The sequence below is a fragment of the Pseudorca crassidens genome, chromosome 5, assembly GCF_039906515.1.
Source record: "Pseudorca crassidens isolate mPseCra1 chromosome 5, mPseCra1.hap1, whole genome shotgun sequence".
Taxonomy (NCBI): domain Eukaryota; kingdom Metazoa; phylum Chordata; class Mammalia; order Artiodactyla; family Delphinidae; genus Pseudorca; species Pseudorca crassidens.
Genome location: NC_090300.1, coordinates 41,515,974 through 41,538,528, shown reverse-complemented (window position 1 = coordinate 41,538,528; position 22,555 = coordinate 41,515,974). Strand labels below are relative to the sequence as shown.

Below are 22,555 nucleotides of genomic sequence, written 5' to 3'. Positions count from 1 at the left end.
GGTTCCTCCCCTTCCTGCCCTCCATGTACTACTAGAGGGGCTTGGCGTTCACTGGTGGCTGTAAGTACACTGTCATGTCAATATAAAGATGGTGCAACTGAGTTGAAAATGCATGTGGTATTGTCTAGCCCTGTAAGGGATTCTATAGCAATACTTTCCCATTCCTATTATAGAATTACTTCCTCCATTGCATTCTAACCCATGCTTTGCATCCCAGCTCTATAGTTGTTCAGTGTGGCAGTGCAGTCCAAAATCAGCAAGGTCCCAAAGGGCTCATTTCCTCATTTCCCTCTCACTCAAGTATTGTGTCCCTTAAAGGCTCCAGGAAATAATATCTGGCCATGAGTGAAGGAATCATAACCCAAGGTTGAGTTTTAACTCTTGACTCTTCTGATTTCTGAATTCCAAATTAATCTTTTCTAAGTCACTTTGATCTGCAGCCACTAATATTTCTCTCCAAATCTGATACAATCTGGTACTTACTGCTTGCAGGCCAAGAGAAGGTATACAGATTTAAATGATTTGGCATCAAGAGTGTAATTCTTCAAAGGCCAATATTCTAGGCAGTGATAGAGGAGCTTTGGGTCTTAGAAAGGGATGAAGAGAACTAAGAAACAACCAGATACTCCTACTGGTATGTGAGACCAAGCTTCACAGAGGAAAATTGCATGAGAGTTAAAACATTTGAAAATTTGTATCAGAATATGTACAAATTTTATGAATAAGAATAAAAGCATCTTTGTGATTAAAATAAAATGACTGGCCAACCTAATGGCTTCAAGAGAATAATATTTAATAGAAGGATTCAGAAAAAGAATTTCACCTCCCTGCAAGAAACTCCTACTTTCCTCCTCCCCAACACCACCATTAATTGACAACATTAAGGAGGCGGGGACAGTATGAGTTTTATGGAAAGGTTAAGTTCTATTATATGAGGCGCACAGAGCCTCACAGATGCATCACATCAGGATGAAAGAGGCGTTGCCATGGCTCACACACCCCAGGTGTTCAGAAGGAGTAAGATTCCATAGCTCACTGATTACAGTCATGAAATTTGGAAGCGGATATATATTTCTGAAGTCATGGGAATTTTAATTACAGCTTGATCTTTATGGCTATCCATTGACTTTTCTATTATTGTCCACTTCCAAATTTGTACTTAGGTCTTGGGATTTAAAAAAAAAAAGCAAAAAGGAATATTTCTGGCAGATGTTTCATTAAGGCGCCTAAGAAGCAGAGCAGATTCAGGCAATAGCTGCCATTATAGTAATTGTCAAGGTCAAGATAAAACTGTTTAAACTTTTTCACACTGAAGTTACACACTGTAAATACGAATTTTTATTCTGATTCAAACCTAAGCTGTAACTTTACACAGAGAAAATTCCCGTGCCCTGCATTTTCCATTACCTCATTATTCCTTTTGGTATCTTGCCTCACTTGAATGAGTCTTAGATGCTAGAGAAAGTAATGAGGATGTAATGCTTGATACTTTCGTTTCCTTTACTCTCCCCTCTTTTGCATAACATATTTTCATGATACATGTGGTAAGCTGTATAATGGCCCCTGTAAGATGTTCACACCCTAATCTCTGGAAAGTTGTGAATAATATTACTTTACATGGTAAAGGGGACTTTGCAGATGTGATTAAGTTAAAGATTTTGAGATGGGGTGATTATCCTAGATTATCCGGCTGGAACTAATGTTATATCAGCAGTCCTTATAAGAGGAAGACAGGAGGGTCAAAGTGAGAAAGAGGAGATGTGAGATGTCTCCAGAAGTTGGAGAGATGTGCTTAGAAGATAGAGGAAGGAGCCACAAGCTAAGAAATGCAAGTGGCTTCTGGAAGCTGGAAAAGGCAAGAAAATAATTTCTACCTTGAGGCTTCCAGAAGGAACACAGCCCTACTGACACCTTGATTTTTAGACTTCTGGCTTCCAGAACTGTGAAAGAATACATTTGTGTTGTTTTAAGGCACTAACTTTGTGGTAGTTTGTTGCAGGAGCAATAGGAAACTACTACAGTGTAAAATGCCCATCTTTTGTTTCCTAAAGATACTTGCCATATCCCCTTCTAAATTACTTCCTGTTTTGATATAGGACCACAGAAAGTCCTGATGAAGCCCTCAGGAAACATCTGGTGGAGTCTGGACTCCTCAGGCAAATATACACTTGCTTCTCTGGTTAAGGAATTATCCTGTGTTTTTATGGACTAAGATATCCAAGCCTCCTGATTTCCAGAAGATTGCTTTTGGAAAAACTGTATTTGAGTGTAACTGAAACCTTAAACTTCTTTGGAAATGAAAGATAAGCCACTATTGAGTGAGAAGTTGTATGTTAACCATGAAGTTCCCAATTCCCACTTTCTATCTGAGTCTCCTTGAGTAGTTTATTTTCTCTTCATCAGAATGGAACAAGTATGCTTTCCATCAAGATGAAAACCCTCTAGAATCAGATGAAGACATCTTCTGAGCATGTCCACTCTTTTCATTAAGTGCAAAAACTCCATAATGCAGAAGTACTTGTTCATATAGAGGTAGAAAATGGAGAAGGAGTGAGTCAAAAGGTCTATTTTCACCAAATGCCTCAGAGGAATTCTTTGCTGATTGAGAGAGAATAGTATTCATTAAAGCCATGCTATTTACTCAACTGATTTTTATAATGAGCTTGTTGCTGTGGTCTCAGGCCAAAGATACTAACAACAAAAACCATATAACATAAAAATCAAGTTTAAAGTGGAAGTTAATTTCAAAGAAATGGAAAAGAGGGTGCTTTAATAGCATATGTTCTTCAGAGAAAAACTCACTTTTCTTATATAAGAGCTCTGTCAAAGCAGATGGGCTTTCCAGTAGATACAAACTCATCATGGAGAACACTGTGCTTGGAATTTCCTGCAGTTAAGTCCCTTCAGGAGCACTGTCTTGGAAGATGTTGATTACCAATACAATAAATATCTTCTGTTAATAAAACTAGCCATGCACAGTTGCCTTTACATTTAAACCTGCTCGATTAAAAAAAAAACTCTGTAAGAGTGAATCAAAAGGCAAACTAATCATATTACAAGCTGTTAGTTTTTCTACCTGGATATTCAACTGCTATTGAAACCTATGAGCCAGATCTGAACTTTTCATATTTCTTTAACCCAAGAGACTTCAATTGTCACCATTAAAAAGTACAGAGCTGATGATCTCCTAAGAGTTGCTACATATAAGCAGAGTGATCCTCCATTATTCAAATAAATAGGTTAGAATGTTTAAAAATGTTTCAGAGCAATTTTTTCAAAGACTGGCTCAAAATGTTAAAAATGACTTTTTTCTTCTAAAATAGTAAGCATGACCATGGAATGCAGACAAGGGGACAGAGCATGTTTCTGTTCTAAGGCAATCTTGTGATTCTGTACTGAAAAGTCTAGACCTTTTCTTGAAATTTTATCCAGCTCTGGATGACTTAAAAGAGATGTAGTATGTTATAGAGGGTTTAGATGAGAGTCACAATTACAGTTGGGAATAAGAAAATTAAATCTAGGAGGAACCATCATAGATATTAGAAGGTTGAGTCATAATAATGGTTTTCAAGTAGCAGAAGACTTACAAGGCAGGAAATTATGGCTAGCTCATTTTCCTTTCAATTGAGTACAGGCCAAGAAGCTTCCAATGCAGCTTGAAACGAGCTGAGCCAATCGCAAGAAGGAATTTTCTCATGGTGACGTGTTTTTTTTTTTTACGCTTGGATGGTTTAACAGCAGAACACTCAGGCCAGGAGAGCAGGTGCTGGTACCAGAATGGGAAGAAATCTCCCTCCCCAAGTGTCAACAGGAGGTTGGGAGCCTCCGGCATACCACTGGGTTCCCCCTCTTGCCTCACTGCTGGGCCCTTGCTTTCTTGCCTCTCAATCTTCTATCATCATTTTCAACCTGATTTTGTTAAGGTCCAGACAACAGACAAGAATTCAAAGAGCCCTCACTTTATTCTTCCTCTGAGGATTTCAGAGCTTAGTAAATGATTCTAATTCTTAGAAAGAAAAGCCAAAATTTTTTTCATGACTGCCGTGAAAGGAGATTACACAGTACTTCTTCAGGGGCCTTTACAAGTAGTTGCTGCACAGCGCAAACTGGAAAAACAGGACAGATTTCTCATGAGGGCTGGACCAGATGGCCTGTGCGAGGGCTCTCAGAGTCCTCCCTAGTTGTCAATTCCAAGAAAAAAAAATCACTGCTGGGCTTCTGTTTTTGTTTCCAATCTGAGTAACTGAAAATCAACCTGCAAGGAGGGTTTTTAAATGTATTTTGATTCTGACTCTCAGGAACAAGTTTTCAAAGTAATCTCTCAAAGCATGGAGGAGAGTGAAGTATGTTCAGTGCTGAATGCCCTAAAGAGCATTTCATATCCAGGGTTGATATGTAGCCCTGTCCGATCATCTGTGCCCATGGGCTTGTAGATTTCTTTCTGACACACCATTTATTTAGAAACTGTGACACCAAGCACACTATCATCTGAAAGTTAATTTATGTCCAGCTTCAGAATATGTACAAGTAGAGAGCTGCCGCGGGGGCACTTTGGGGTCCTCACGACTCGGCAGCAGATGAAGAAAGCGGGTCTGGCTCTCTGAGTGCACAGCAGGGCTTTGCTTCTTCTAGAGATAAAAGCTTGAACCACAGACTGCGCATTCGTATAGAAAGGAATTGTCCCTTCTAGAAGTGTTTCATGCACTGTGCTTTTTTCCTGTGTTAAAAAATGGGGCATGATCAAGGAGCTGCAGCATAGAAGCTAACAGAGCATAAGGAATCCTGCTCTTGGAGTCAGGACCTGAGTTTGGCCTTGACCCTTTCATCAGCTCCTTGAGTAACTCTAACCAAGGCACTGGTCATTCTGTACAAAGTGATGTGACTGAACTAGATGGAATCTGAAGTTTCCTCAATGCCAACATCCACTGCTAACTCACTTATTTCTAGTGATTACATAGGATTAAAATTTCTGAATATTGAAATGGAAATTTGAAAGACTTTTTTGGCCTTAAATCCTTCAGTCTCCATCACTCTATTTTCTAATTCTGAAAAGAGTGGAAAACTGGTTGTAGAAATATTTGTAAGCATACAGCATGATTAATTTGCAACATCAAATCATTTTTTATTATTTCTGATGACTATTTCTCAGAATGGCTTTGAAATTCTTATAAGGAAAAGTATGAATCAATGCTTGTGAATTCAATTCTCATAAAGTGGTATTCTCTCCAAAAAAAAAAAAGTTTTGAAGAATACTCAAAGAAACCAAGAGTCCCATATTTTGATCAGATTCACTGGTCCAAAATCTCATCTGTTCATGAATTCATATACTAATGATAAACTATGCATTTGATGAAATGAATTTAAAAGATCAAAGTGAAACATGAATCTGACTTTCCTTTTTAATGTAATGGGACTTTTTTTCTTCTTCTGTCAGAACATTTCTCAAATTACCACAAGTGCAAATGTTTACAGAAAATTTTTTTAAAAAAAGAATGTCTATAAAATGAGCGCACTTCTAAAGAGGGTCACTGAATGGATTTGGGATTAAGGGCTCCATCTGTAGCAACCCAATTGAAGATCTCAGCTAGAACACAAGCTGTTTCTGGAAACACTTTGGATAGATTCCTTCACTTGCATGTGTGCACACACATACACATGCACATATCGTGCACACACACACTTCCAGAATGGCAGAACTGGAACTACGTTTGCCTAACAACTTCCAGGAGGCTCCCTCCCCTCCTACCATTTTCTCACCATCCCATGGATGCCAGACTTCTGGCTGGTGCTTTGCAGAGGTGGAATAAACTCTATGAGACTGAATCAGCAACTAACTTTCGGGAAGGTTTCTCCACCTCCCATTCTCACCATTTTGCTTTGAGGAAGAGAGGAAAGCCCACACCCATGGGTGTAAGTGAAAATGACAATGGCAATCTTTACCCAAGAAAATGACATTTTAAATAACCAAGCTGCTCTCTTCTCTGGACTAAAATCAGATATTTCTATTTGAAACACAGCCACAGAGCTGGCACTGCTCCCCTTCCTCCTCTTCAGCCCACCTATTTCCTCCCACTTTTCCCCATGCGGAGGCTCGCGAGCAAATTCACACACACACACACACACACACACACTCACTCACACACACACATTCAGTGCCTTTTACGTAATCAGCTGACAAGGTTGATCTTTCACTTCAATTGCTTTGATTCAAAATCTGCCCACCATTCGTGGGAGGTAAAGAATGGTGGATGAGACGTGTGCTTTAATAAAGAGGCTAGGGAAGGAAGAGCCTGGGAAAGGCATCTGGTCTGAGTCTTTTCTACGTAGTCTTGATTCTCTATAGGAAAATACAGAGTGTTATGGAATTCAACATAAATTCTCTTGTTTCAAACTTACAACTCTTAGATTTCTTTTTAACAGCTGCTAGATTAATTCCTTAATAGAACTTTGTAACCAGATACCTTGTTTAAAAATCTGAAATGGTTCTTCCATTGCTGATGCTCACCTTATGTCTTACTGTGTTGCCTTGACCTCCAATGTATCATATCTGACTCCTCTTTGCCTCTACAAGATGCTCTCTCACCACTTCCCTGTATGAACCCTCTGCCCTACTCCATGATTTCTCAGCACAGCAGGCACAGTCTTTGGACAGGCTATTCCCGCTGCTGCAGTCTGTCTGCTCTCCTCCTCCTTTCTGCTCATCTTGGTATTTCTCCTTTCTCAATATTAAGCTTCCCTGATCTTTCTCATGAAACCTCTCCCTGATTCCTACAGCCCTTGGTGAATGATGGCTCCTCAAACTACAGCAACAGTTTTTCTTTGTATCACTTAACATATGCAACCTTTTTGTGTAGATATCTATTCACACTAAACTGTAAACAACCAAGAGAGGAACTACCCAAGAGAGGACTCTTTGTATCCACAGCATTTCACATAGTGTCCCATATATGTAGTCATACATTTTCCAGGCATTTATTGAGTAGCTATTATGTGCCACGTGCCAGGTTAGACTCTGGGGTTACAGAGATGAGCAAAATCCAAACCTCAAGCTGCTACGGACTAATGGGGAAGATATAGATGTAAATGGATAAGAGCAACACTATGCAATCAATAATTTCCATATCAGAAGTAAGAATCTGATGCAGTGGAGGCACTAAAGAACAAGTATTTAATGCTATAAGGGGTGGAGCCAAGGAAGGTTTCACAGAGAAGGTTAGGCTAGAGTTGGGTCTTGGGGGATGCATAGGAGATTGCCTAATGGTTCAAGTAAGGTAGGAGAATTCCAGGGTAGAAGGACCAGCATGGAAAATGATACAGACGCACAAAAAACCAAGAAGGTCCAGTGTACTATAAGGAGTCCTCTCTCAAGTAGGTACTTCTGATAAAACAAGTGGACAGAGATAAAATAAGAACAAAGAGTGGTGACTGTAAAGCATGATGGAAGCTAGACCATGAAGGACTTCAGGTACCATGTTAGGTGTCTGGATTTTATCCCCTGAGCTACAGAATGGCACTGAAGAAATTTGGGAATAACATTGTATCTGAAGTTATCTAATGATGACAACAAACTGATTGCTCTTCAGTGACTGAATGGTTAAAAAAATTGTGAAACATACATACCATGAGCTACTACTCAGCAAGAAGGAGGAATGAACTATTGATACACACAATTTGGATAAGTCTCAAGAGAGTTATGCAGAATGGAAAAAAGCCAATTCCCAAAATATGATAAACTGTATGATCCCATTTGTATAATGTTCTTGAAACAAATTATAGAGATGGATCAGAGACTAGTTGCTGAGGATTAGGGACTGGGGAGGAGTACGTGGATGTGGCTATAAAGAGGTAGTATGAGGGAGCCTTGTGGTGATGAAGCAATTCTAATGTTTCATTGTGGTGGTAGTCACACAAACTTCTATATGTGGTAAAATTACATAAACATAGAAACATACACACACATGAATACATGTATACCTGGTAAAATCTGAATAAATTCTGTGGATTGTACCAATGTCAGTCTACTAGATTTGATGTTGCACTATAGTTATACAAGATATTCCCAGTGGAGAAAACATGATTGAGGGTACGCCAAAATTCCTTGTACATTTTGTGTGTGTGTGTGTATTCCTGTGATCTATAATTATTTGAATAAAAAAATTTAATGATGACAAAAGTGGTAAGTGGATTTACTCCAAAAAAAAAAAAAGAGAAGTTTTCTAGTGGAGTTAAAGATTATTGCTCAGTTTCCTTTTTGTAAATAATTCTCTTAAGAATTTCAAAGCATGTATTATGCAACTATATAAGACAAGGTTATATTGATATAATATAAATATAACAGATAAAATTTTTCTTCATGAAATTGGGTTCATTGATATTCAACTTGTTCTGGAACTAAAGTAACAATTTTAGAATAGGGGAGTAGCTCAGTACAAATGTGCTCAATTCTGAATATCAAAAGCTCTGAGATCATGTCCAACACTAGTAGCTAGATCATTCTAAAAAGTTATTTTAAAAAAACACCCATCAAACAAGCAAAAACAACCAAACAAATCTGGCTTAACCTGTGTTCTGAGTGATTTGGCTTTCTTAGGATAAAAAGTTCACATATGTACTTACATTTATGTGATATCTATCATGTATATATATATCATGTATACATCTATCATATATGGTCGGAGAGTATACAACAAACTCTAACACGGTATGATGAACTCTAATATTAAAAATATATGCAAAACTAAAATAAAGGACCTCTCATGTATTAACAAGGCACAAGTATAAGAAACATAATAGTCCTGTGTTATTTACACACAAGATAGTCCCCAAGATAAATGGTAGGTGGAATCTTGTTCTCTTGCTCTGACAGTGACATTTGAATAGCAGATTGTTCTAGGGGATTTCTTTTTCTCATCATCAGCCTTGAAACAATAGTTAATTTTATGCAAGATTCTTGCACAATGCTGATGTGACGGTAATAGTGGCTTTGAGTATTTTATTCTTGCAGAATTCAGATACTCCATACAAGTGTATATTAATTTTTTCTAAAATCCCACGTTCATGAGCTCCTGATTAATGGATGGTAATTACAGGCTATGATATGAGAGCTGTGCTTTAAAAATCATAAGGTATTAAATGAGTAGAAGGCATTCTACTCATTTATCAGGGTTATAAGTAGGTCCTCAATGGCCAGGTAGCACCCTACAGCAAGGATGGAACCTGAACAAAGTCCTTGGGATGGCAAATAGGTGGCAAATATGGGCACAATGACTCATAACCCAAGATGCAACCATAATGCTGGAACTGAAACAGAGATGGTAACCTCAAAATGGAAAAACAGGTTGGCTGAGCTATGACTATGACCCCCCAAAATATGACTTTCATAAGAATATCTCATAGTAGATATTATGTATTTGTGTGTTTTCTTATTCATGGTCTGTTTTCCCAAGAATGCAAGCCCCAAACATTGTCTGGTTTCTGCACCTTTTTGTACCCAGTTTTAATAGGGTTCCTGATACAAAACAGGTGTTCAGTAAATATTTATTGACTACATGAATACCTCTTCACTCCACAACACGGTTTTTTGACCATTATTCAGTGGTAGACACTTTTAAAATTCTGACCAAAGCTATGAACCCTCTCCTCAAAAATACACACAGAAAGACTATATTTTTTATTTTCTATAGGATTCATGGATCCCAGATTAAGTTATGCATACGGAAATCATTTTCAAGGATGAGAATATTATTGTAAACACAATTAGCCACTGATTTTAGTTCCTTCAGGCATTCTCCTGATTATTTACCCAAGCCAATTACCTCCCCAACATGATGGCATTATTTTTTATGTTTTGCTATTTGTTATCATTAATAAATAGTCCCTACATGCACATTATATTTTAGTGACATCAATGTCAAAGAAAAAGATAACTCAGCTCATAAAAATATTTCTGACATTTTTATAAAGTGTATTAGTTAGTCTCTCTCCCTCCCACTTCTGTCTTTCTCTCTTTCTTTCTTCAACCCTAAGAAAGTCTTAGTGTACATTTGGTATAACCTCCTAATCTCTTTCCTAAAGGTCACTCTAAGTAGAATTTGAAATTGAAAGAGAAAGGGGTTAAGTCACACTTACACAAACACACAAAGCCACCGGCCTGTCATCAATGGAACAATTCAGAATAAGAGGGGGAGTGGAAACAAGGCACCTTGTCCAGTCACCATAAACAACAAATAATTCAAGTTATCCTGAAGACTGCAGATGGCTAGCTTTTTGTCAGAAAAGAGCTGTCTTTAGTTGTCAGTAATGAAAGATGCCCAAGTGAATCTTACACACTGAGCTTTTGGTAAAGAGAGATAATTACCATCTAATCTGAGCTGAGCTGTATTACCAGAAAAAACTTAATGGAAATCTCCTGCCTTTATAAGACCAAACTCTTCCAATACACTGATCCACAAGCAAGTATGAAACTCTGCCACAAGAAATTAAGGGTGTTACTTTTTATTCCTTCTGGTTTACAAAAAGAAAGCTCAAGGTCTGCTGGAGGCCACAGTTCAAACCACCTCTGTGATCTGCCTTAACCCTGAGTGTCTCATTCCCAGGGGCCCTGCCCGGGAAGGCAGCAGCTCCTCTCCATCTCCATCTGGCCAGCTGAACTGCATGCAGAGCAACGCCATGGCCACGGGGCAGGGGCTGGGTGTGTGCCACAGAAGCAGCAATAGAAAATGCCAATGCATTCGAGATTGCAGTCCTAGTTACCAACCTGTCATGGGGTCCCATTCTCCACCATGGAAATATCAAGAAAAGCAGAGGTTCTCACACTGATAACACTTCAAGGAATTGCCTGGAGTCAGCTGCTTGCATCGTACTGCAGTTGGGGCAAAGAGCTTTAGCTATAATTTTTAGTGGGTCCATCCACCCCATTCATGGCTTTCTTTCTTAATGGCTCAAAAATATACCAAAACAATAGTGCTTGGTGTTTTTCAATGAGATTTCCTGTTAAAGTTTCCTCTTAACTCTGCAAAGAAACTTTTTCAAGGACAACTTTTATAGAAATTGGTTTGAATGCTTATTTCAGAAACCTCACATGGGAAACATAGTCTTAGGTGTGCCTTATTTTAATTGCATTAAGTTCCTTATATCCTAAAACCTGGTTCCTAACAAAGATGAGGAATAGTTAAATATAAATAATGGACAAAGTCATATCTGCAAACCAGAGTCACCAAAGCCTTTGGGAGATGCACCATAAGCTCTTCTCTACATACGCAAAGACCTTTAGAGACTAGAAGCACAGTAGTTTTAAAGAAATAAAGTCAGGGAGACTCAGCACAAAGCAGATACAATAAGGAGGCAGGAGTCACAGAATTGAATAATGGAATTTTCTACTTATCGAATTTCAGTCACTCCCTATTAAAGAGAATATCAACCATTACCAGGAAGATTTCCAACTCTAGAAAGCAACATAGAGGAAGAGGGAGCTTAAAAATGTATGAAGAAACCAGCGGTATTACAACAATTGACTTTTTCTCCATATTTCACAACAAGGTCTGCATTGTATTTCAAGCAGTAATTTAGGTTTAAGTATGTCAGTGTTCAAACTAACTTACCATTATAGGTGTTTCTTCCCTGCAACAAAACTTCCTTAAAAGCTTTCATACCATTTGTTACCTTGGGCTTTCAAAAGATAAATTATACAGTACTAGATAGAAACTATTTTTAATAGTATAATCACAGAAACTACAGTCTATACCATAAAATAGGACAAGCACATTTGCTCTTGAAAAGCTGCCCTGATCTCAATACCAGTTTCCAGCAGCTGTGTTATTCTCTGCAGACTGGAAGTCATATGGCTCCTAAGGTATTCATAACACTTTAAAATATACAAAATGGGCCACAGTTTTTAAATCCTATACATACACAACACAACACAACCACCTTGGGTTTTCCTAAGGAGCTATTTTAAAGACACCTGAGAATTCTAAATTAAGCAGCCCACCAATGAGTAAGTCACTTTTCAAAACCACTGAACTGTCTCCACTGTACCTGTATAGAACATGGAAACCCAGGAGAGAGAGAATCTTACATCCATACCTATATTTCATGCCAGTCTGCTTTGCAGTGGACTCTTTGAGAGAGATGTGATGCTGAGGGGTGAAGGTCCCCAGGCTGCGTGCGATGATAGCGACCGTGCGGAATTTGGCCCGGGCTGCGTTCACCACATTGGGGGCGGTGGAGCTCTGCTTGCTCAGAAGTCGCTCCTCGCCATTCCGACTCTTCAAATTATGCTCTGTGCAGGCTATGGAGACTTGCATTGCTTCCCTGGGCAGTGCACGGTCCCTCTCAGAACCCCGGAACACAAGCAGTCAAGAGAGGTCGAGCAGTTGGGAGGGTCTGCTTGTCTTTTAACCCCTCCTTGCTCCCCCTTCCTCGGGGCCGGGGAGTCCTTGCAGCTGACTTCAGAGCCAGGGAAAGTGGCAGCAGTGACTGCGGTGCAGGACAGAGTCCCAGGCACCGAGAGAAGTAAACAGCTAGCCCTGAAGTTGTCACGGCAGCTGGAGCGCGGATCAGACTGGCAAATCTTCCCGGGCAGTAATCTCGGTTGATTAAACAGCCAAATCCATGTAGTCGGGAGGCTTGGGCAGACGCCTGGAGCTAAGCATTTGTGCTGACTGAACGCAGCCCTGCCAGGAGCCTGTCCGCGGTGCCTGAATGCGGGCTCGCCTCTGGGCGATGGCTCAAATCCACGCAGGCATACCGCAAGATGCGCCGCCAGCACCCTCTGGACCACAGGCAGGATGCTCTACTGGCGCGCTGAGCATCCCAAGAAGCAGCTAATCGCAAGCCGCTCCCTGGGGACCGGTGGTCTCCAGCCACTCCGGCTGTCAGCTCCCTCCCTGCCCCACTCCGGGAGGTCGTGGGGGCTCCTCAAGACCCCTCCCCACTCATTTTCAGGCGGAAGCCTGGGTCATTGTGTCCGCACCAACACGGGTTAGCAGCTGCACGCAGGAGCAGGAAGGTCCCTTTAAAGAGCTCCTCGCCTTTGTGTGCGACGCGAAGGCAAGAATCACTTCCAGCAGACTCTTGCTGTGATAGAATCTGGAGAGCTGCTCTTAAAGGGGGGCTCTGCCCAGGCTCAGACCAAATCCCGCGGCGGCACAACAGTTGGAACCGGGGGAAGGCAGGACGGGGGTGCTCCTGCCACAGAACATGCCAGTGAATGAACACGTGAATACTCTGTGACTGGTTTGTTAAATCACAGCTTGAAATCCCTGTTATTAGCCTTACCAGCGTTTATTTCCCCTTTGCACATTACTTCTTAAGCCAATAACTTTGAAGTTTACTGAAAAGACACAGTGCAGACTTTTCAGAGTCAAGTCACCTAACTCACTGCCAAATCTCTTCTGGCTCCCAAAGGAGGGTGAAGGATGGGCGAGGAGGCAGCAATTTGGCACCACCCAGAAGGGGTCTGCACTAGGTAAGCTGCAGGTCCAAGTCACCATCCAGGAAGGTCCAGGCCAGGTGGCTGGAACTGTGTACACTGCCCGCTGGTCATCTATGACCCATTGGTGAGGACAAGCATTATCCCCAGGGCAAGGGTAGGCAGCAAGACACCTCCTGTCATTTCAGAATGTTCCTGTGAGGCAGGAACACTGCCTGGTTCAGTAGTAGGTGCAAAGCAACTCCTCAGTAAATGTGGTTGAACCAAACTAAGCACCAACTGGCTGATAACAATTTCTCTCTCCATTTGAAATGCGCAGAAGTCAGACAGTTTTTTTTAATAGATGTACTTACAATAAAATTGTGCCTTCTGCACAATCAGTTCTCTAAACTGGTTTCCAACAGAAACTGCTGTCAAGCAAAAAGGAACTGTGTTTAAATCAACAATATTTATGAGCACCATCTCTGTACTAAGCATTAGAGAGAAATATGGAGAAAAAAATATAGCACTATCCTTCTCCTCAAGGAACTGGCAGCCTGGATGGGAAGGATAAAACAATCAGTCTTAAAGAGGCTAATGAACAATGTCAGAGGTACATTAGTGTTTAAATGAGTGGTACCGACACCAAGCACACTAGAGTTAATAAGCAGGGGAGTGATTACAGGAGGCTAGAGAAAGTTCCTCATTTCCCTACACTTCTACTGAATGCCTGTTAGGTACCTGACTGCTTGTTGCTGGGATACAAAATAGCTTACATGGAGGCTGGACCTCAAAGAGCTCATGGATGCCCAGGCAGCCCTCACAGACTGCGGGACTTTGCCTGGGACATGAATTTAATTAGCTGGAGAGCAGAAGGTCAGTCTTCCCAGAGATTGGCTGGGGTGAGGAGAACACACACTGTGGCTGTGTCAATGTGATAAATATAAATATATATATATATATAGAGAGAGAGAGAGAGAGAGAGAGCGCGAGAGAGCGAGCGAGAGAGAGAGACAGAGACAGAAACAGAGAGAGACAGTGAGACAGAGGGAGAGAGATGGCAGTTCTGACCACTTATTCCCAAATTAAGTTGTAGGAATGAAATTTTCAAGTAGAATAGGTACCTGTTTTGAATTCCATTCCAGACATGAATCATAACACCTTTTTTTTTTAACATCTTTATTGGAGTATAATTGCTTTACAATGGTGTGTTAGTTTCTGCTTTATAAAAAGGTGAATCAGTTATACATATACATATGTTCCCATATCTCTTCCCTCTTGTGTCACCCTCCCACCCACCCTCCCTATCCCACCCCTCTAGGCGGTCAAAAACCACTGAGCTGATCTACCTGTGCTATGCAGCTGTTTCCCACTAACTATCTATTTTACATTTGGTAGTGTATATATGTCCATGTCACTCTCTCACTTTGTCACAGCTACCCTTCCCCCTCCCCATATCCTCAACTCCATTCTCTAGTAGGTCTGTGTCTTTATTCCCCTCTCACCCCTAGGTTCTTCATGACATTTTTTTTTTCTTAGATTCCATATATATGTGTTAGCATACAGTATTTGTTTTTCTCTTTCTGACTTACTTCACTCTGTATGACAGACTCTAGGTCCATCCACCTCACTACAAATAGCTCAATTTCGTTTCTTTTTGTGGCTGAGTAATATTCCATTGTATACATGTGCCACATCTTCTTTATCCATTCATCCGATGATGGACACTTAGGTTGCTGCCATCTCCTGGCTATTGTAAACAGAGCTGCAATGAACATTTTGGTATATGACTCTTTTTGAATTATGGTGTTCTCAGGGTATATGCCCAGTAGTGGGATTGCTGGGTCATAGGGTAGTTCTATTTGTAGTTTTTTAAGGAATCTCGAAACTGTTCTCCATAGTGGCTGTATCAATTCACATTTGCACCAGCAGTGCAAGAGTGTTCCCTTTTCTCCACACCCTCTCAAGCATTTACTGTTTCTAGACTTTTTGATGATGGTCATTCTGACCAGTGTGAGATGATATCTCATTGTAGTTTTGATTTGCATTTCTCTAATGATTAATGATGTTGAGCATTCTTTCATGTGTTTGTTGGCAATCTGTATATCTTCTTTGGAGAAATGTCTGTTTAGGTCTTCTGCCCATTTTTGGATTGGGTTGTTTTTTTGTTATTGAACTGCATGAGCTGCTTGTAAATTTTGGAGATTAATCCTTTGTCAGTTGCTTCATTTGCAAATATTTTCTCCCATTCTGAAGGCTGTCTTTTGGCCTTGTTTATGGTTTCCTTTGCTGTGCAAAAGCTTTTAAGTTTCATTAGGTCTCATTTGTTTATTTTTGTTTTTATTTCCATTTCTCTAGGAGGTGGGTCAAAAAGGATCTTGCTGTCATTTATGTCATAGAGTGCTCTGCCTATGTTTTCCTCTGAGAGTTTGATAGTTTCTGGCCTCACATATAGATCTTTAATCCATTTTGAGCTTATTTTTGTGTATGGTGTTAGGGAGTGTTCTAATCTCATACTTTAACATGTACCTGTCCAGTTTTCCCAGCACCAATTATTGAAGAGGCTGTCTCTTCTCCACTGTATATTCTTGCCTCCTTTATCAAAGATAAGGTGACCATATGTGTGTGGGCTTATCTCTGGGCTTTCTATCCTGTTTCATTGATCTTTCTGTTTTTGTGCCAGTACCATACTGTCTTGATTACTGTAGCTTTGTAGTATAGTCTGAAGTCAGGGAGCCTGATTCCTCCAGCTCCGTTTTTTGTTCTCAAGATTGCTTTTGCTATTCGGGGTCTTTTGTGTTTCCATACAAATTGTGAAATTTTTTATTCTGGTTCTGTGAAAAATGACAGTGGTAGTTTGATAGGGATTGCATTGAATCTGTAGATTGCTTTGGATAGTAGAGTCATTTTCACAATGTTGATTCTTCCAATCCAAGAACATGGTATATCTCTCCATCTATTTGTATCATCTTTAATTTTTTTCAGCAGTGTCTTATAATTTTCTGCATACAGGTCTTTTGTCTCCTTAGGCAGGTTTATTCCTAGATATTTTATTCTTTTTGTTGCAATGGTAAATGGGAGTGTTTTCTTGATTTCATTTTCAGATTTTTCATCATTAGTGTCTAGGAATGCAAGAGATTTCTGTGCATTAATTTTGTATCCTGCTACTTTACCAAATTCATTGACTAGCTCTAGTAGTTTTCTGGTAGCATCTTTGGGATTCTCTATGTATAGTATCATGTCATCTGCAAACAGTGACAGCTTTACTTCTTCTTTTCCGATTTGGATTCCTTTTATTTCCTTTTCTTCTCTGATTGCTGTGGCTAAAACTTCCAAAAGTATGTTGAATAAGAGTGGTGAGAGTGGGCAACCTTGTCTTGCTCCTGATCTTAGCGGAAATGGTTTCAGTTTCTCACCACTGAGGACGATGTTGGCTGTGGGTTTGTCATATATGGCCTTTATTATGTTGAGGAAAGTTCCCTCTATGCCTACTTTCTGCAGAGTTTTTATCGTAAATGGGTGTTGAATTTTGTCAAAAGCTTTCTCTGCATCTATTGAGATGATCATATGGTTTTTCTCCTTCAATTTGTTGATAAGGTGTATCACATTCATTGATTTGCATATATTGAAGAATCCTTGCATTCCTGTAATAAACCCCACTTGATCATGGTGCATGATCCTTTTAATGTGCCATTGGATTCTGGTTGCTAGTATTTTGTTGAGGATTTTTGAATCTATGTTCATCAGTGATATTTGCCTGTAGTTTTCTTTCTTTGTGATATCTTTGTCTGGTGTTGGTATCAGGTTGATGGTGGCCTCGTAGAATGAGTTTGGGAGTGTTCCTCCCTCTGCTATATTTTGGAAGAGTTTGAGAAGGATAGGTGTTAGCTCTTCTCTAAATGTTTGATAGAATTCACCTGTAAAGCCATCTGGTCCTGGGCTTTTGTTTGTTGGAAGATTTTTAATCACAGTCTCAATTTCAGTGCTTGTGATTGGTCTGTTCATATTTTCTATTTCTTCCTGGTTCAATCTTGGCAGGTTGTACATTTCTAAGCATTTGTCCATTTCTTCCAGGTTGTCCATTTTATTGGCATAGAGTTGCTTGTAGTAATCTCTCATGATCCTTTGTATTTCTGCAGTGTCAGTTGTTACTTCTCCTTTTTCATTTCTAATTCTACTGATTTGAGTCTTCTCCCTTTTTTTCTTGATGAGTCTGGCTAATGGTTTATCAATTTTGTTTATCTTCTCAAAGAACCAGCTTTTAGTTTTATTGATCTTTGCTATCGTGTCCTTCATTTCTATTTCATTTATTTCTGATCTGATCTTTACGATTTCTTTCCTTCTGCTAACTTTGGGTTTTTTTTGTTCTTCTTTCTTTAATTGCTTTAGGTGCAAGGTTAGGTTGTTTATTCGAGACGTTTCCTGTTTCTTAAGGTAGGATTATATTGCTGTAAACTTCCCTGTTAGAACTGCTTTTGCTGCATCCCATAGGTTTTGGGTCGTCGTGTCTCCATTGTCATTTGTTTCCAGGTATTTTTTGATTTCCTCTTTGATTTCTTCAGTGATCATTTCGTTATTAAGTAGTGTATTGTTTAGCCTCCATGTGTTTGTATTTTTACAGATCTTTTCCCGCAATTGATATCTAGTCTCATAGCATTGTGGTCGGAAAAGATACTGGATACAATTTCAATTTTCTTAAATTTACCAAGCCTTGATTTGTGACCCAAGATATGATCTATCCTGGAGAATGTTCCATGAGCACTTGAGAAAAATGTGTATTCTGTTGTTTTTGGATGGAATGTCCTATAAACATGAATTAAGTCCATCTTGTTTAATGTATCATTTAAAGCTTGTATTTCCTTATTTATTTTCATTTTGGATGATCTGTCCATTGGTTAAAGTGGGGTATTAAAGTCCCCTACTATGAATGTATTACTGTCAATTTCCCCTTTTATGGCTGTTAGTATTTGCCTTATGTACTGAGGTGCTCCTATGTTGGGTACATAAATATTTACAATTGTTATATCTTCTTCTTGGATCGATCCCTTGATCATTATGTAGTGTCCTTCTTTGTCTCTTCTAATAGTCTTTATTTTAAAGTCTATTTTGTCTGATATGAGAATTGCTACTCCAGCTTTCTTCTGGTTTCCATTTGCATGGAATATCTTTTTCCATCCCCTCACTTTCATTCTGTATGTGTCTCTAGGTCTGAAGTGGGTCTCTTGTAGACAGCATATATACGGGTCTTGTTTTTCTGTCCATTCAGTCATCTAAGTCTTTTGGTAGGAGCATTTAATACACTTACATTTAAGGTAATTATCGATATGTATGTTCCTATTCCCATTTTCTCAATTGTTTTGGGTTTGTTATTGTAGGTCTTTTCCTTCTCTTGTGTTTCTTGCCTAGAGAATCATAACATAACCTGCAGTTGAGGTTTAAATTACATTGTGGAATTTCATCCTCTACCTTCCATGCTCTTCCTACTCCTTATTTTAAAAAATAAATATACTGCCTACTGTTCAGTGGTTAGAAAGTAACTTCAGGATGGGGTGAGGGTTGAAGAAGGGACAAATGAACCTAGGCTTCCTTTTTTACCCTCAACTCCAAGGAAGTAGTTCCTGAAGCAAAGCTTTTTTCCCTGGAATAAACAACAGTGGGCAGAGAGGAAGCAGATCATTAGAAGTTTTATTTTTTTCATGCTAAACTGGCTCATCGGGGATGGTCAATATGAATCAGGAAAACAGTCAAAGTGAAAAGAGGAAGAAGTGGGAGGAATCAGAATGAACAGCTCAGAAGTGGGGTGGGGGTGGGGATAAAGCATCCTGGGAAGCAAGATGGAGCATAGTGATTACCATAGGGCCAGAGGGGTCAAGAGCCAGTGGCTCTGGCTTAGGCACTGACTGAGGGGGAGGAGGTGTGGGAAGGCAGCTAAGGGGTGAGGTATGAGAGCTGCCAGTTCTACAGGGAGGAGGGAGAGTTTCAGGGTGTGTGAGGTCTGCACACAGTTAACTGAGTGGCTTTCAGGTTTGCCAGGAACTAGCAGAGCAACACCTGAAAGCATATCCAAGACCAGAACAGGGCCTAGGTTATCAGAATAAAACATGCAAGGCAGAGCACTTCTGAGTCACCTACTCAGCCCCAACAGGACCAAGCAAGGCACCTTGTTTAGAGCAGGCCCTCACTCTATAAATAATTTAGAGAGGGAGATAAGGAAGCTTAGGGGGGAAAGAGGGAAGCAGGGAGGAAGGAAGAGGTATGGGATGATGCCAAAATCTTGGATAAACTTGAATCCTTTAAAAAAAAAAAAAAGAAAAAAAGAAAAAGAAAACCCTGCACTTTCTAGTTTTGCACAGGCTGCTCACTTGAAAGGTACCAATAACTGCCCCACATTCATGTCTGCACCTCTTGTGTATAGACAAGTATCCACCTTTAGTACATGCCTCAAAGAGAATCAAAGGACTGAGGCCAGAGGAATGCTCACAGTGCCTCCTTCTGGCTGCCCACAGTGAGCCTTTCCAGATCTGACCCTACATGGGCTTTCTGACAGCAAGCCAGCAGCTTGGTGACATACCCCAGCTGTGCTCACCCTTCGCAGCATCAATGGAGCAGTAGGTCTCAGGGGTCCAGAAATTAGATAATGGTTGCTGTGAGAATGCTCATTCCTCCTAAGTTTGTGCTAACAGGTCACATCCCAATTAAGTTGGGAAAATTAAATTTCAAATATGTATCTTTCCATTGTCACACAATAGGATTTGGAGGATTCTCACTATTATTATTTCAGGTTCAAATAAGACACACAAATGATACAAATATAGATGTAGATATAGATACAGATGTAGCTATTGCTATGAATAGAATTGGGCCCTCCCCAAATTCATATGTTGAAGTCCTAACCCCCTAAGTATCTCAGAATGTGACTCTATTAGAGAGTTTCTTTAAAGAAGTAATTGAGGTAAAATGAGGTCATTACAGTGGGCCCTAATCCAACATGGCTGATGGCCTTATAAGAAAAGGAGACTAAGACACTCACAGAGGGAAGATCATGTGAAGACACAGAGAGAAGGAAGCCATCAGCAAACCAAAGAGAGAGGCCTCAGAAGAAATCAACCCTGCTGACACCTTGATCTTGGACTTCTAGCCTCTAGAATTGTGAAAAAAAAATAGATTTCTGTTGTTTCAGCCACCCAATGTATGGTATTTTCTTACAGCAGTCCTAACAAACTAATACAGCTATAAATATTGTTTTTATTTTAATTCTTATATTATTGGTCAAGAGAAACTATTGGAATTCTCCAAAGAAATGCTCCTGAAAGTCATTATTAGGCCATGATGGATACCATTATCATGCCACTCTACACATCCTAAGCAAATATTACAAATGTGCTCCAAAGAAGAGTTCCAAATACAACCCATTTATTCCTTTCCACCAAGTCATGAAGCCTCTACAGGGTGACTCTTGATACAAGAGGTAGTGGTTTTCAAGACACTTCTAGTACTTGTTCTTAATGATCTCCTTATTCTGCCAGTTCACCCTTTTACGAGCTTGCTTTATCCTGGGCATCCAGAATTGGCAACCTCAGAAATGTCATGAGGCAATGGAGATAGGCCTGCACTGGCGGGCCTAGGCCTTGCTGTAAACCTGGCTCTGTCACTTTGCCTGTGACCTTGGGTGTTATTATCATTCCATATGCCTCTGTTCTTTCACCTGAAACAGGAGAGGGATACGTATTTATTTCCAAGATCTTCTTTTGTGCTATAAGATTCCCTGAGGTGCTTTTACAGAGAGATGCGGAGGTTGCAAGATTACAAAGAGTTATCACTTATTCTGCAGTTGTGCCTGGGTCTCAGCTGGTCTCTATTCATTACCTGATATTTGGGATTCTATGGCATTTATGTCAAAGGGTCACTGGGTCATGGTGACAGAGCTGGTTAGGAAGAGACCCAGGCTGGTTAACGTGCACCCTGTCTTCTCATGCTCGTCCATAGAGTCTTTATGGTAACACGGGAGGACTCTAGGGTGTGGGCTCAGTTGGAGCTGGGTGTGAATCCCAGCTCTGCTCTGCCTCTTCTTCCCATGTGCCACTGAGGGGGACGCTTAACCTCCCTGCCTCTATCCTCATAGAAAAACAGGGTGCCCGAACATTCCTCTCCAGATGACTCTGAGAATGGCATCAAATAGTGCGTGACCCACAGCAGGTACTTGGTAACTGATCAATATCCATTTCAATTTATTAAAAGCAGGCTTTTGGGAAGTCATTCACCTCCTCCCAAACAAGCTCACCCAGAGACCTCAGCAATTACCAATATCAGTGACACTTACACAGCACTCCCTATGTCCCGGGAACTCTTAGGAACACTTTACACATATTAGCTTACTTAATCCTCACATAATCCCAAGAGGAGGTGCTATGTTATCAACTCCATTCTACAGATGAAAAAACAGGAGACACAGAGAAGTTAAATAACTTGCCCAAGGTGACGCAGGCAGAGACCTGGGATTTACCTCAGGGTAGCCTGCCTCCAGAGACTTGGTTCTTAACCACTGTGCATACTGCTCCTCACTGCAAGGACTTCCTCTGAGAAGGGCTTTAAATGGTGCCATTTTATGACTATAATTTGAAGGAAGTCCTAGTCTTACTATGAATGAGGGAAAGAAATTCAATATTGAAAGTCTAAAAATTTCAGTACAATTAAATCAGCCATGCTTGGTAGCTTTTGAGTATACCTTTTTATCAACCTTTCAAATACTTCATAATACTTTATTCTTATTACTCAAGAAAAAGAAAATTTCCCAGTTACCTGGCAAATTTCTGTTTGATTAATTTCCCACAGATAAAGTCAGAACCAAATGACTTGTGCTGAGTCCACTTATAACTTATGGTTTATATTCCATTGGAAACCACAGCCTGTGGGAGCCCGGAAGCATTTAATTATGCAGCCAGGCAAAACTGGATTCATTCAAAACAGAAAAGAATCTGTTAATATCTGAAGAATTTTAAACATGCAAATGTACAGATGGCAAGCCACTTTATGTGCCTATTATTTGTGATTAAAAGAGAAATTTTTAGGGTGAGAATTTCCTATTTATTAGAAATACTTAACACGTGGGTTTGGAGAACAATTTATTACATTCTGACAAATTGA

At 40.0% G+C, this 22,555-nt stretch overlaps 1 protein-coding gene across 2 annotated transcripts in view; it reads right to left on the bottom strand.

Moving 5' to 3' along the window:
* Window positions 1–22,555, bottom strand: part of KCNAB1 (potassium voltage-gated channel subfamily A regulatory beta subunit 1) — a 399,544-nt gene that overhangs the window by 253,735 nt on the left and 123,254 nt on the right. Inside the window, exon 1 of one of the 2 annotated variants that reach the window (XM_067737835.1) lies at window positions 12,085–13,171. The exons of the other annotated variant lie outside the window; for it this stretch is intronic. Coding sequence (XP_067593936.1) covers window positions 12,085–12,305 — 221 coding nt within the window. The 5' untranslated portion in view covers window positions 12,306–13,171. Of the gene's footprint in view, window positions 1–12,084; window positions 13,172–22,555 lie in introns of those variants that run through there. 2 annotated transcript variants of the gene reach the window in all.